Source organism: Diachasma alloeum, unplaced genomic scaffold, assembly GCF_001412515.2.
Source record: "Diachasma alloeum isolate Michigan unplaced genomic scaffold, Dall2.0 Dall_scaffold_00280, whole genome shotgun sequence".
NCBI classification, from domain to species: Eukaryota; Metazoa; Arthropoda; class Insecta; order Hymenoptera; family Braconidae; genus Diachasma; species Diachasma alloeum.
Genome location: NW_021680419.1, coordinates 184,324 through 199,790, shown reverse-complemented (window position 1 = coordinate 199,790; position 15,467 = coordinate 184,324). Strand labels below are relative to the sequence as shown.

At 35.5% G+C, this 15,467-nt stretch overlaps 2 protein-coding genes across 5 annotated transcripts; both read left to right on the top strand.

Moving 5' to 3' along the window:
- The first annotated feature begins 1,167 nt into the window (after window positions 1-1,167).
- LOC107038326 (lipase 3) lies at window positions 1,168-10,238 on the top strand. Of its 3 annotated transcripts, none has more exons than XM_015257360.1 (9): window positions 1,168-1,422; window positions 2,639-3,063; window positions 4,424-4,622; window positions 6,309-6,423; window positions 7,395-7,644; window positions 8,494-8,652; window positions 9,096-9,180; window positions 9,827-9,969; window positions 10,035-10,238. In XM_015257360.1, the coding sequence occupies exons 2-9, from the start codon at window positions 2,893-2,895 to the stop codon at window positions 10,182-10,184; spliced, it is 1,272 nt and encodes a 423-aa protein (XP_015112846.1). In that variant the 5' UTR covers window positions 1,168-1,422; window positions 2,639-2,892; the 3' UTR covers window positions 10,185-10,238. The 3 variants fall into 3 exon arrangements, with proteins under 3 accessions (XP_015112846.1, XP_015112844.1, XP_015112845.1); XM_015257359.1 differs by having other exon boundaries at window positions 1,180-1,210; window positions 1,250-3,063; XM_015257358.1 differs by having other exon boundaries at window positions 1,168-3,063.
- Window positions 10,239-10,982: 744 nt separating this feature from the next.
- On the top strand, window positions 10,983-14,762 carry LOC107038325 (lipase 3). 2 transcript variants are annotated; one of them, XM_015257356.1, is made up of 8 exons: window positions 10,983-11,090; window positions 11,166-11,364; window positions 11,883-12,000; window positions 12,065-12,314; window positions 12,959-13,114; window positions 13,934-14,018; window positions 14,089-14,234; window positions 14,299-14,762. In XM_015257356.1, exons 1-8 carry the CDS (start codon window positions 10,995-10,997, stop codon window positions 14,467-14,469), a joined length of 1,221 nt encoding a protein of 406 aa, XP_015112842.1. In that variant the 5' UTR covers window positions 10,983-10,994; the 3' UTR covers window positions 14,470-14,762. The 2 variants fall into 2 exon arrangements, with proteins under 2 accessions (XP_015112842.1, XP_015112843.1); XM_015257357.1 differs by lacking the exon at window positions 12,959-13,114.
- Window positions 14,763-15,467: the final 705 nt, after the last annotated feature.

The following is a 15,467-nucleotide window of genomic DNA, read 5'->3' as shown; positions in this document are numbered from 1 at the left end:
TCTTTCAATGCGAAGAACATTTATTTCCCTTTGTAATGAGCCTGAACTGAGCTAAATTAATAAATTTGTTTCTGAGTTATGAGTAATTTTAAAAAAGTCAAGTGTCCATTTTACCCCATGTTCCCCTATTAAATGCAATTTTTGTTTTCAGGTCCGTTGAAAAGGAAATGATTGAAGATATAATAATTGTTTTACATAAGACAGTGAATTCTATGGAATTCTCAAGATGAATGTGAAATTTCATGAACGATTTGATCTGAAGCAGTTATCACTCAAATTTCAAAAAATTTCCAATAATATAGAAAAATTCAAACTGAGACCTGCGAACTTTAAATAATAAAATCATTGTGAAATGTCCGGAAACGTGGGGTCGAATGGGGCTCAAATGAAAGCTGTGATGTTCGACTGCAAAAGTAGAGAAGAATTTCACTGGGGAATAGTGATGCCGCGAGACATTTCACGAGACTTCACGAGACAATACTTTGGAGGGATTGTGAACACGGGAATTTTTGAAATACGCAGTATCGACTCTTCTTGTCATGACTCCGAGTCAATTTATCTCCTCTCGGTTTCCAGTTTTTCGCATGTTTTACATGTCGATTACAAAATCGATGCGAGACAACTCGAGACAAAAGCCGAGATTTTACATTAAAAAACACGAAAAACTTGAGACCGAGATGAGATGAATTGACTCAGAGTCATCACGAGAGGAGCCGATACGCCGTATTTCGAGGCTGAGACGAACAAAGATTTCCATGTTCTCTGAAACGGAGATCGTCTCTCCCGAGTTTTGTCTCGTAAAGTGTCTCGCGGCCGGCAACAGGGGTTGGTTCATTCTCATCATCCTTTGTTGAGGCTTCGGCGCACTCTCTTAACGGTTCGTCACGGCAAAAGCTATTATGAATACCAGAAAAATTAATTCTGTCTCAATTCCCCGTATTTATGCAAAATGCCAGCGGAGGTTTTGTCTCGAATAATAATGCGCCGATTCGAGAAGAAGGAATAAACAAGGAGTAATGAACAAAGACGGAAGAGCAGTTTCGTCGGGTGGTATCAAGGTGACGGAGATGACGATTTGACATGCAGACATGCGTTCGTCGTCAATGACACGCGGTTCTATATAACAATCGGACTGACAGGATCTGGTCCTTAGTTCGCGCCCAGCTGTCTCGACGCTCACCGGGAGTTCCTCGACGGTAGCCCGCTGAATGTCGGGAAATTGTTGATTATCTGCTGACATTCCGTATAGTCAGTAATGAATTATGCTTTCCGCGATAAGGGGCGAATTCGTTGACGTGCTGTTATCGCTGTGTCGTGTTGTTGCTGAAAGAGGTCTTTAGAAACAAGTTTTGCGCAGTCGGATTTTTTAAAGTTCATAGGTGCATCCTTAATCCTGAATTAACGTAAAGGAGAGAGAGGAAAGTGAGACAAACAATTTCGGGAGTTGAGGGATTTATTTTATAACACGGAACTGTCAGCGGTTGACGGAATTGTGAGGGCATTCAGTTCGATTTGGGGGGAATGGCAGACGTTGTTGGGAATTTTTGGCGGAAATTTTAATTAACAACTTCATGGAAATTGAAAAAAATTTAGCCATTGAAAATTCACAATTTTAGGAAAAATCTATGAAAAGTGAAAATTTTAGTTCAATTGTGCAATGAAATATAGAACAAGCGGGAACATTGAGGTACATGTATTCTAGAATTTTTAATTAATTAAAATCGGCTGCTTGAGAGATTTAATTGAATTTCCCTTCCCTTGAATTTCAACAAAATTTGAAATTTCATTATTCGCTCCCGTAAGGGGGGTACAATGTCCCTCTGCTGAAAATTACTAGTGGACTGTCTATGAAGGGAAACTGCAAATTTTAGACCCATTATTCAATTCAAGTCAATAAAAATCGGGAAAATTGAGGTACATTCATCCTAGAATTTTTAATTTACTAAAAATTTGAGTAAATTTGGGAATACTTATCTTCCTGCTGCTAAAAATGTGGAATTTCATTGAATATTTAGTGAAATCTGAAATTTCAGCGAAATAATTGGAAATCCAGCGCAATTTAAAATCCAAATAAATTGTGAAAATTTCGTTTTTCTGCTGCTCAAAAATTTATAATTAACTTAATTTCTAAATTTAATTTTCTAAATGGCATACAATGTCCTCATCCGGAGAATCCCGACTAAATGTTCTCCGTAATTCCAATTTTTTTCATCAAGTGTACAAAATTTCAAGTTTCCGTTGAAAATCCAAATTTTCGTTATAAATTTGAGTTAAATTCTCGTTCTCATCGATTCTCCCATCAAACAGTGATTTCTCAATGGCGCAATTTTCTGAAATTCCGATGAAAAAATAACTCATTCAAAATTTATGAATAACAAATGCGCTCGAAATTCAGCGCAGAAATTGACCTCGTGGCCGACCTTGACATTAAGAAAAAAAAACGAACACGCGAAATTCAGTGGATAATTGTCCGGAAGGAAGAGACCGCGAACCTCCCCGTAATGTTTTATAATCTCGTTCTGCCCGAACGACCCATAAAATGCGCATAAAACATCGTAAATCATCGAGTTAGTATCATTCTACTGGGCCCCATCGACGCCGCAGGGATCCCTCTGACAGAGCTATTTTCATTCCGAAGAAAAGGAGAGAATTTTATAAATAACGAAGGACGATGCGAGAAGTCCTGTTGAGCACGGTGGGGCTGATGACTAAGGGATAGAGTGGCTTATCTGTTTACACTGGACGTTGGCCGCTAGTGTCTGGAGACCTGCTGATGCGGTGACAGTTTTTGGTTTTCACCGGGGAAAACACATTTTTCTTAATTCGAAAATATTCCAAAATAATTCAAAAAATCGTCTCCAGCTCCTTTTGAGAACTCATCGGGGGATTATTATGGAGAAGAAAAGTGTTTGCATGATGTTGTTATTTGTACTCATGCCCAACGGAGTGTTATCCTTCTCGTTCCTGCGCGAATTAATTTTTCCCAGAACACCGATGTTGAATAGAGTTCGGGCCCACAATGAGGCGCGGTCTTCCGACCGAGACTATGCAGTACTAGACTTTGTGAGTATTGATCACAATCTGAATGACTCTAATTGCCATGTGAGGACGATAATTAATGACTGTTATGCGACAGTGTTAATTAAAAGGACGCGGGCAAGAATGTCCCATTCCACGGACAGGGAGATGATTTTCAGTGATTTATCCCCAATTTTTGGGAATTCGTGGCGGGGAAATTCAACGCGTGCGCGGAGAGAAATGTTCAGTAAAAATTGCGGAACTCACAGTTCGCTCATCGATTATGGAATCGACTCAGAAAATTTGAGTGATGGTATCGTAATTGTTCACAGGAGACTCAGGTAAACATTACGGAACGCTCTGGAAAAATTCCGTGATTTTAGGTAAAGATTATGTGACAGTTCCGTAAAATTTTCTATAACCACATTTCGCTCCGGAATTACGGAAGAGATACGGATTTTTTATTGAATATTTCTCTCCGTGTGAAAAATTCTGGAATTGAGGGATTTTTTCACTAATTTTGTGTGATATTATTAATTTCCAGATTTTTAGGAATTTATCAATAATTAGTGTTGATACTGGACAATGATTAGAATAACTCTGACCATTAGTGATTTCTGTCACTGAAATTTGGTTATAAATTCCTAAAAATGACTATTCTTAGAGATTCACGAATTCTAAAATTGTAAATTCTGGAATTGGCTGATTTTGTCACTAAGTTTTAGCGATATTATTCATTTCCAGTGACAACGTCATTAATTTTCGTGGAAATGTCACAGATTTTTATGATTTTATCAACAATAATTGGTGACACTGGACAATGACTAGAACAATCCTGACCATTAGCGATTTCTATCATTGAAATTTGGTCATATATTCCTAAAAATTCCTTTTTTCAGAGATTCGCAATTGTAAAATTTAACGTGTGAAAAAAATCTACAATTGAGGGATTTTGTCCCTAATTTTTGGTGACATTATCACTAATTTTCCGTGACATCGTCCCTAATTCTCCGTGACCCCTCTCTAATTCTTCGGAATCCATCACCGAATTTCAATGATGCAAATTACCAGTGATCAGTTATTTTAGTCACAGTCCATTATCGCCAGTAACATGTGATAGATAAAAATCAGGGACATGTTCCTGAAAGTCGAGCAAAAATTTTCTCCGTGCAAACAGCACTGACCAAGTTCTTTAATTTCGCATTAGAGATCAATCGCCAGCACTGGCTCAAGGACAACCAGTTCAATGTAGGCGAATGTCAATTTCATCGCAATTGCGCATTGTCATAATCGCAATTGATTATTTTATGATCATTATATCACGTTCGCGTAGTGATAATTTATTAACGAGGCAAAAAATTTGACCAGACAGCTGTAAAAATAATTCAATGATTTTTTTTGTGAGATGGGACTCGTTGCGAAGCATGGATACACCGCGGAGGAGCATAAAGTCGTCACGAGGGATGGGTACAACCTGAGGGTCCACCGGATCCCAGGCACCCCGACGTCGCCCCCAAGAGCGGGCAAACCTGCCGTTTTCCTCCAACACGGGGTGTTCGGCTCGTCCGACCACTGGGTCCTCATGGGGCCGGAAAAAGATCTCGGTAGGCGATTTATCTAAAATATGCATTACGAAACCCGTTCTCATGATTTTTGGGGCCTTGAGGACTCCTTCGAATTTTTATAAGTCCGGAATCGTTCGTCTGCATCGGTTTTCCTTATTATTTTGCTCGTCATCGTATGATGCAATTTACAAGAATAAGCCGTGTCTTCTATTCATTTTGATAATGATTTTTTTTGGAAATGAGGGAACATTTCAATTCGCATGCTTGTTTGAATAAATTTTTTTTAATTATATGGAATGAATAATTCATTAATTTTATGATTTATTCGATGAAAACAAAGGATTTTTTCAAGTTGATAAAGTAATTCTTTTCGTTGTCTAACCAATTATTTTATTTGGAAACTTTTTTTATATCCGGAAAACTATTAATTCGATGCGAATAAAAGTCCAAAGGAAGATCCCAATTTTATTTTGGATAAACTCGTTTATTTGAATCAAACAGAGTTTTGTTTAATTGTTTACTTAAATGCTTTATTGTAAATAAAGTCTTCCTCTGGGCGCATATTTTTTAGTTTGGCCCCGAGCGATTATGATTCTCATCCAACCAATTTTTCTTTTCATTTCATTATTTTTTCTTTCAACATTTTCATTCATATATTTGTATAAATGAGAATGCTTCAATTATGTGAAATAAATAGTACTTTAATTCCAATTAAGTTCTCTGCTCGAATAAAAATAACGGAGTAACTGTTACCTACTCTGGGACCACCTTGACTGTTCGTTGACTGTGATCGTTGCAAGTTGATCAAGTAATTCTCTTCGTTTTCTCAACAATCATTCAATTTACAACCATTTATTTGATGTCAAGACGCGCGAAGAAATTTAATTGAAAAACCTAGCGAATTCATTGGAAAATTCTATTTGATTTCTATTAAACTTTCTATTAGCTTTTGGCTGATTCTATTGAAATGTTCGAATTAAATAGAATTCGATTTTTCGAATTCAATAGAAAAGTCAATAGAATTTTCTCAGCTCAAATTTTCATTTAATTTTCTTTTCTGCTCGTCAAGAAAATCAAACAAAAAAACTTGGAAAATTTGATCCGAGGAAATTCTATAGAAGATATCTCAATAAGTTACATAGAAAAAATCGAGTTCTACTGAATTTTTGTATCAAACATTTTCTATTACACATTTCAAGAGAATCGGCCAAAAACTAATAGAAAGTTCAATAGAAATCTAGCAGAATTTTTCTATTAAATTAGTTGTTCTATTAAAATTTGTCATCTGTGAATGAAAATTCAACTAAAAATCACATTTAATTGTGAATAAACGAAATCCATTTATTTGAATCAAACGAAGTTCTTTAAATTGTTTATTTAAATTCTTTATTAAATAAAGAATTTAATTCTCTGGGTGTATAATGTTTTATTTTGACTCCGAAAGATCATCATCCTCATCAAATCAAAAATCCTCTCAATTTGATTAACAAGTTCACGTCAAGGGAAACAGCTTCGCCTCCACTCGCTAATTTTAAGGGTATCAGGTGCTACACCTGAGAATACCGCACATTAGTTCTCAGTGGGGAGGTGAATCGTGGGTGATGAATCTAGCTGTGCATTGAGTACGGTCGAAAACAATGAGATATTTATTGAATGATTATGTTAAGAATGGGAACACACGAGCCTTGGGATGCTCAATCGCTGTACCTCCATTTCCTTTCACAGCATTCATGCTGGCTGATGGAGGCTATGACGTGTGGATGGGCAATGTCAGGGGCAACACCTACAGCAGGGCTCATGAGGAACTGTCTCCCTCGGACGAACAATTTTGGCAGTTCAGGTGAAATTGTAGAATTTTCGTCTCATTTCCATGTGAAGGTTTTTTATTCACTGCAATTCTTCAGTATCAAATTCAACTAAATTTTCAATCAATTTAAAATTCGAGGGAATTGTGGGATTTTTGTCTCATTTTCACTTGAAATTTTTTAATTCATTTCAAGTTTTTACTTTGACATGAACATTCAGTATAAAATTGAGCAAAATTTTCGATCAATTTAAAATTCAAGAACATATCCACCTGATTTTTTCAAATTTTCACTCAATAATTGACCTGAAATCAATGAAAAATGAAGTAAATTCAGGTGAATATATTTTCAAATTTCAAATAAATTAGTAACTTGTAAAAACGTGACGATGTCTCGTCACTTTTTCATGTGAATTCTTGAATTCACTTTTATTTTGAATAAACTCGTTTATTTGAATCAAACGGAGTTTTGTTTAATTGTTTACTTAAATGCTTTATTGTAAATAAAGTCTTCCTCTGGGCGCATATTTTTTAGTTTGGCCCCGAGCGATTATGATTCTCATCTAATCAATTTTTCTTTTCATTTCATTATTTTTTCTTTCAACATTTTCATTCATATATTTGTATAAATGAGAATGTTTAAATTTTCGATCAATTTAAAATTCAAGAACATATCCACCTGATTTTTTCAAATTTTCACTCAATAATTGACCTGAAATCAATTAAAAACGACGTAAATTCAGGTGAATATATTTTCAAATTTCAAATAAATTAGTAACTTGTAAAATCGTGACGATGTCTCGTCACATTTTCATGTGAATTCTTGAAATTTCCAAGTGAATTATTATCTTTGAATCACTAGTAGCAATAGTTGCACAATCCATGTGCATTCGACACAACCAGCACATTTGCTCCATTTTCGTTATTGTTACTGATTTGTCTCCTAGAAACAATTAGATTTTGTTATCCCCTGGTTTCAAGAATCTATGGTGCAATTTACTGTGCAGTTACCATGAAATGTCGGTTTACGATCTGCCAGCTATGATAGATTACACACTGAAGGTGTCCGGTGAGAAGGCGGTCCATTATGTGGGACATTCCATGGGTACAACCATGACCTACGTACTTCTATCTACGATGCCAGAGTACAATGAGAAAATTAAATTGGCGGTGAGTTTGGCACCTGTTGCCTTGTGGAAGGTTCAGCCCACGATACCGATGGTTGTACTGATGGAGCAGAACTTTAATTTTCTTAAGGTAGGAATTGATTGATTAATTGACTGATTGATTGATTGACTGATTGAGTGAATTATTGATTGGAATTGATTAATTGCTGTATATTCCGTCATACAAAGCAAGCAATGAATTACTGTTAAAAAAATTTGCCTGACTTTTCCGAAAAGAGAGGTTGAGTTGGATTTAAGAGGAGACGGAACAACCCCTACGTAATTATCACTTTATCTCTATGAAATTACTTTATCGACTCGATCATTGCATTGTTGAGTCAATGAAGTAGTTTCATAAATAAAAATTAGTAATTGCAGGAGAAAAGTTAATTCTAAAAATTGATAGAGACACAGGGGTTCGCTTTACTTTGAGGGAAAATGTCAACGGAATTTCAAGTTTCTCTGAAGAAAGACGAGAATTGCATTATAAATGAATATTTACTGCCAAAGTCCCTTGAATTTCCTGGCAATTCCTTTAAAATTCAGAGGAATCTGGAAATCAAGGAGTCATTGATCTGAATTTTCCTGATTTTTTCTCAATTTCCCCGGAATAATTGAACTAAAATTTACACTTCCTATGGATTTCTCCATGAAATTATGAATTTTCAATAACAAAGATCCTTGAAATTTCAATAGCAACTTTCTAGCAAAACAAGATATAAACATGGTTCAAATGAGAATGTTTCGATTATGTAAAATAAATAATCCTTCGATTCCAAGGAGAAGGAACTAAAGGAACTAAAAAAACTAAAAGAACTGCTAAAACTACTTGTTAAAATTCAATAACGGGTTGGTAATTCATTTCTTCAACACCTAGTTTTTGAAATTGAACAAATAATATTCTCCGCAACAGCGTGGATAACAATGTATTCATTTTCAGGGATTACTAGATATGAATAACATCGCTGAAATATTTCCGCAAACGACGAATAATGCGAGATTGGCCAGGGGATTATGCAGTGATGGCACTGTTACTCAATCGGTTTGCCTGACGCTAATGTCTGTGCTTTCGGGACATGATCCACATCAACTTAATTCTGTGAGGCATCCAGATTCACATTTTTTTCTTATTTGCGCATGATTTTTTTCAATTTTCGTCTTTTTTTTTCTCCACGTCGAGATCAAGTCAGGATCTAAGTCGAAGGAGGAACAAAATGACTTCTGTTTAACAGTTATTCATTATCCGTCAAGAATATTTTTAGGCATTAGATTTATTGTGGGAAAACAATTTACTTGTGACAAAATTATACTATTTTTACGAAAGAAATGCTTGTGAAATTGTTCAGTTTCAGCAGTGACGCAATTTCTTCAGAAGAAAATTCAAGCTTTTTCTTGAAATTGCCATCCTCTGTAGTTTATAGTTAAATGGACTCACTAGATCGAAATTGATTTCTATTGAGTTCTATATATCGAGGACATTATTCTTCATTCTAGAATATTTTCTTCCCATGCACTTCTAATTCTAAAAATTGAATTTTTCAGACGCTCCTGCCGTACTATTTATCATATTTCCCAGCCGGAGCATCGACCCAAACGTTATACCACTATGCTCAAAATATAAGAACAGGTAAATTGTAGATTATGAATTATAACAGAAGATGTCATATAATACACGATAAAAAAAATTGCCTGAATTGAAAATGTTCGTTCTCAAATTAAGAATTTTCATATTCGTAATTCAAGACTGCAGAATATTTTCGATCTAACCCTTCATTTCCACGGGGGGTGCAGCACAATCCTGACATTTTTTCAATTTCTACATCAACACTATGCACGTAAAAATTACGTTTCAATCCCTAAAATTTTTGGAAATGAAAAGGAAAAATTCATTTATTGCTTCAGAATTTTGTCGCGTTTTCACGTAAAAACTTCACATATTTTTTCTCAGTTTCTCGTCAAATATACTTTTCTCTCTATATTTTATTTTTTATTACCAAATGGACTTTTGATAATAAAAACTCGAAATGAAGACTCCAAAATTAAGGTTCTATTAAAAAAAATTTTTTAAATATATAATATGGGCCAATTCCATATATTTTTCAAATTTATAAAGAATATATAAGAAATATATGTAAATCATAAACTGGGCCAATTTAAGATATTTTTAAATATATTTTTCACAATATAAATTTTTCCGTGTGGAGCGTATCCCCCTAGCCTATTGAAGAATAACTTCACGGTTTTACAAATAAACCAATTAATTTTTATCTCAGGTGCTTTCCAGCAATACGATCACGGTTACATCGAGAATTTCAAGCTTTACGGAAAGAAACGGCCCCCATCCTACGACGTGAAGAAAATAACAGCCCCATTTGCATTGATCTACGGTGCAAATGACCCGTTGACCAGAGAAGAGGTAGGAAAATTAAATTGCCAGTCCCCCGTACTCGGTTAATTAACTGAACGGAAAAATACTTGCAGAATACCAATGAGCTTGCGAGGAGACTGCAAAATGTTGTGACAGTGGAGAAGGTGCCTTACAAGTACTTCAATCATATTGACTTTATATGGGCACTAGATGCTAGAGAGCTTTTGTACAATAGGATAATGGAGTTACTTGAAATGTATTGAAGCGACGAACGACTGATATTTTCATTTCCAAGTGTAAATAAATTGTGCACGTGATTAATGGCTTCCAGTCATTTGAGCTGTTTGTTCATCACTCGGGAAATCGTTGGAGATAAATTTGCATCAAATAAATGGATTATTTCTGTGCATTAAGTAGTTCATAGGAGTAATTTATTCGTTTGATGCAGCTGACTTCCCATTAATGAAAAAATTGATGAAAAATGCTATTTGTTTGTTGTTTTCTGTCTGTTTTTTGGGTCAATTTTATTGAACATCATTAAACTTGACAGTATTATTAGATATTGGACAGAAAAAATGTTCAATAAAAATGACAGAACTCACATTTCGCTCCGGAATTACGGAAAAGATAATTAAAGGTAATTTTTATTGAATATTTCTCTCCGTGTAATAATGAATGGCTAGTAATATCTGTTGCTTATCCATCACTCCGAAAACCATTGGCTGATTCAAGTCATAAAAATAATGCATTCGATTGATGCAATTTACTTCCACTCGATGAACTCCAGTGGCAAAATATAATTGAATGTGCATTCATCAGTTGGAGGGAAAATTCCACGAGAGGAACGCGCCTTCGAGCGTCCTGGGACGCACTATTTTTCCACGATACACGTGCTTTTTTCTTCACAAAGCTACCCAGCACGTGAACTGGCTCGTCGCTGGGAAAAAACTCGCAAGGCCGATTTTTTAAAAGAAACATTGGATGAAAAACTAGATAATGAGTGCGGAAGAAATTCATAAGATCATGGCTAGTTTCGCATTTCATATCATTAGTGTCTGTTGCCCCAGTGGAATATGGTGCTATCCTTAATTATATTTATTTGCTCTATGCAATTGTTCACCGGGGGTTTCAGCAAACCGGTGACACCTGCTTCGGGCCATTTGAATTTCGTGAGTTTTCTTGAGGAACTTTGCAATTTTCTTCTGAATGTGACGATATTGAATCGATCTATAACTCACGGATAGACTGAATTGGTGGAGAGACACGGGTACACGGCGGAATCCCACGTTGTAACGACTGACGATGGATATAATATCCGGATTGACAGGATATCAGGATCCCCTTCGTCACCTGAAGCGCCAGGAAAACCGATTGTTTATCTTTTGCATGGAATTGGGGTCGCCTCGGAAGCTTGGGTACTCTGGGATCCTAATAACAGTCTCGGTACATTTTTTACACGATGCATAATTACTTATGACTATATTTCCGTAATATTTTATTCTCATTTTCTCATCATTGATTCCTGATTCTTTTTAACACTTGCAACATTCTTTTTAACAGGCGAAAATTCGCCTTATACGCGGTACGCGGTCCGGAGTTGCAGAATAAAAATTAAAAAATCCAACTACTTACGATATTTTTGGCGGGTATTTTCATTAATAGGGCTTGTAGATACTTCAACATGAGATGTCAATTTTTTCCAAATTTTTCTGAATCTTCACTGCAGAAAAACTTAAAATTGTGTTTGAATTTTTTATAGGAATTTATTGACAAGTGAAATCATATGGTATTTTTATTTAATTTATTTAAAGAATCCTTGTATGAAAGTTTAGGAATGGATGGAACTAATGATTACCGATGAATTTTCGTTTCATTAAAAATCCTTCTGACATTTTCGCTTAAAATCTCTCATTATCAATACCTTGATGCTCAAAAACTACTAAAAATGGCGGAAATTTCAGCATTTTTACTGGCCGATGCTGGGTACGACGTTTGGCTTGCCAACATGAGAGGAACAACCAACGGTCGCTCCCACCGAACTCTAAACCCCGATGAGGACAATGAGTTTTGGGATTTTGAGTAAAATTTCTTACATCGCTTCCTCCACTGCACATTTGGACACTAATGTAATTCCCATTTACAGTCTCACTACAATTGCTACGAGAGACCTGCCAGCGCAGATAGATTTCATACTGGATAGGACTGGAGAGTCTAAGCTAACGATCATCGGCCACTCGATGGGAACTACTTTAAGCTATATATTCCTATCGGAAAAACCGGAGTATAACAAGAGTGTCAATTTGGTTGTCAGTCTGGCCCCTATAGCTTACTGGCATCCGAAAACTCTCGGTCTTATAAGAATACTCATGAATGCCAGCTTCCACACTGTGAAAGTATGTAGATACGAGAACAAGGGAGTACGAAAATTTTTATAGAAAAACTTAGCGAATTTGCTAGAAAATTCTATTCGATTTCTATTGAAATTTTTATGAATTTTTGGCCGAAATGTTCAATGAGAATCATTCCATTAAAAAAATCCACAGAATCCCATTTTTTCTGGGAAAATTGCTCGCCTCAAATTTTCTAAATTTTATGTTTGTTTTTTTCAATGAAACGGGAATAAAAATACAGTGAAAAAAAAATTATGTCGAGAAATTTCTGTTGAACAAAGACTTTTATCTGTAACAGGAATTGGCATCAATCATTTGATTATTAATATTAATAGGAGTTGCATCTTAGAATAATTAAAGTTCACTTATTTTTATTGAAATTTGAAAATTAATAAAATAATTGATAATGTGGAATTGTCAATTGGCCATTGAGGAAACAATTCGGAATTTGAATAATTAGTTGATGATTAATTTAATTATCTAAAGATTGTAATTGTAATTGTAAATATTTATTATTTTTAAAATTCATGATTATGCCGATGACGGCTGTCCAATGTGGCAGTAGGAATTCGCCAGATTTTTCAGAGAATACTTTTCGTACCTCAAAGTATTATCAGTTACGATATTGGTCTAAAGTATTGCAACAGCTTCTAGTTAATGGACCTCACATGAATGCAGAGGTGATACCACACGGTCCTCATGTCCTTAAATTCGCTGACGACTATTGTGATCCCAAAATTAGTGATTTATGCATAAAATTGATGAATCTGTTCATGCAGCAGTCGAAAACTTCACTGTCTTTCGTGCGTAATATCTCGAATTTATATACAGAATGCCGTATGTCCAGTGGATGCTTTTTTCAAAGTACTTCTACAATTTAGCACATACGCACAGAAAAACCTGAACGTAAATTACATTCTGCTAAACGTAATTTACAGCTTGCAGAACATAATTTACGCTCAAATAAAGCGTCTTTTACGTGTCCCTACGCGCAATTAACGTTTAATAGAAATTTTAAATTACGATCTTAATACAAACGGATTTTACGATTTACTAATGCGTAATTTACGAAAAAAAACATCGTATTTTACGCTTGGAATCACTTTTTTCTTCGTCGTTAATTACGGATAAATAAACATAAAAAACGGAAAAAAAATCACCGTAATGTACGAATACGAAACCGTAAATTACGTTTATGTAACATTAATTTACGCTTCAACGTCAAGCGTATAATACGCTTCAGAATGCGTAAAATACGACTTCTTGAACGTAATTTACGTTTAGGTTTTTCGGTGCGTACACTCTCTTTCGCTCAGCCACCTTCAAAAATCGCCGGGTACACTGAGAAAAATTTCAGTGGTAATTTTAACTACAACGGAATTGTCAAAGAAATTATATTGACAGTAACAATAAATTTTGTAGATTAAACTAGGAATCCTCGTTCGATTTACTATGTCAAATAGTGTCATCAACATTATGATGTAATTTTCACTTTAATGTAATAGTTGAATCTACGATGTTTATTGTTACCATAACTACTATTTTTTTGACAATTCCCTTGTAGTTGAAATGACCATTGAAATTTCTCTCAGTGTAGGTCTCATTGAATTTCGATATTCTAGGAAGAAATCCGACACTTGCTGGAATATGCACCGGCCGGTGCGTCGTTGAAAATGCTCTATCATTATCTGCAGAATGTTAATTCAGGTAATAAATTGCTAGGAACAGACTCGTCCATGGACAATCGGGAATCTCATTGACACTGATTTTTTCGCAGGTGGATTCCACAAATACGATTATGAGTCGAGCGCTGCTAATCTCCAGCATTACGGCCAACGAACGCCTCCAGAATACAATTTGAGGAACGTTGAAGCTCCTGTTGTATTAATTTATATCAAGACCGACTTTTTCGCCCCGGAAATCGTAAGGATCGTTACAGGATTTGTAAAATCCTAGTGTTTTCTTAGTTAACCTGTTGTGCTTTCAGAGCACGAGAATTCTGGAGGAACATCTGCCGAATGTAGTCGTCTCCGAAGCCGTTCGCGATAAGGACTTTATACATTCTGATTTCATACTTCATAAGAACGGGGGGGATATCATTCACGGAAGGGTCATCCAACTGATTGATGAAATCTTGAAAATTAAGAAGAAATTATGAATTCAACGCAATAATTATGAATTATTGGATGATTACAATAACTAAAATTGATTGAGCATTGGGAATTTCAACTGGAATTTATAAATTCTGTGGTGTTAATGCGTGATAAAATGAGCAGACAATTGTTCTGCATTCATACTTCATAAGAACGGGGGGGATATCATTCAGGGAAGGGTCATCCAACTCATTGATGAAATCTTGAAAATTAAGAAGAAATTATGAATTCAACGCAATAATTATGAATTATTGGATGATTACAATAACTAAAATTGATTGAGCATTGGGAATTTCAACTGGAATTTATAAATTCTGTGGTGTTAATGCGTGATAAAATGAGCACGCAATTGTTCTTGTGGAAATTTTTTATCATTTCAGTTTTTCTCCTATTTAATCATATTTTGTGTCGTCCGTTTGTCGGTGGGAACCATGTCGTTATTAAAATGAACATCTCAATTTGATCTTCGATTTTCTGGTCGGTCGGGGGGGGGGGGGGGGGGTCGTACTTCCACAACTGTATACATCCACGGCTGTCCACAGATTTGTGAAAAATGTAAGGGAACAACTGTACACAACCACATCAGTGCACGGTCCTTGCAGACGGTCAAACAGTGTCGCTAGAGTAGAAATTGCATTCGTTTTATTTGCAGTCGATATCAATTATGTATGGCGCCATGTGTCCCACTATACCACAAATGATCGTCTCAACAAGGTCCGCGACTCTACCGGGTGTCCACTGTTAATTAAACGCATATGTATCCCAAGTAGACTCTTTTGAATTAACACTGCGTAGCGCAGTCTCATTTGAATTGAGACATCAATCTAATATTATTGAATGGTTTAATAAAATTGAAAATGCAAATAAACTTGCTGTAAATTTATATAATTTTATTTTGAATTGAAGGCCCGAGTTGTAGACCCGAGTTTGTAGCAGCGATGTCAGACAAGATATGAATGTTTTTTTGGGCTCAAATGAAAGAGCGGGTCGAGAAATGGCGTGC

Excerpts from the sequence above, each read along its gene's own strand:
- LOC107038325 (XM_015257356.1), top strand. The coding sequence starts at position 10,995 with ATGGTGCTATCCTTAATTATATTTATTTGCTCTATGCAATTGTTCACC. Across the intron at positions 12,001-12,064 it reads AATGAGTTTTGGGATTTTGA|TCTCACTACAATTGCTACGA; the intron begins GTAAAATTTCTT and ends TCCCATTTACAG. Across the intron at positions 14,019-14,088 it reads TCTGCAGAATGTTAATTCAG|GTGGATTCCACAAATACGAT; the intron begins GTAATAAATTGC and ends ATTTTTTCGCAG.
- LOC107038326 (XM_015257360.1), top strand. The coding sequence starts at position 2,893 with ATGGAGAAGAAAAGTGTTTGCATGATGTTGTTATTTGTACTCATGCCC. Across the intron at positions 7,645-8,493 it reads AGAACTTTAATTTTCTTAAG|GGATTACTAGATATGAATAA; the intron begins GTAGGAATTGAT and ends ATTCATTTTCAG. Across the intron at positions 8,653-9,095 it reads ATCCACATCAACTTAATTCT|ACGCTCCTGCCGTACTATTT; the intron begins GTGAGGCATCCA and ends TGAATTTTTCAG.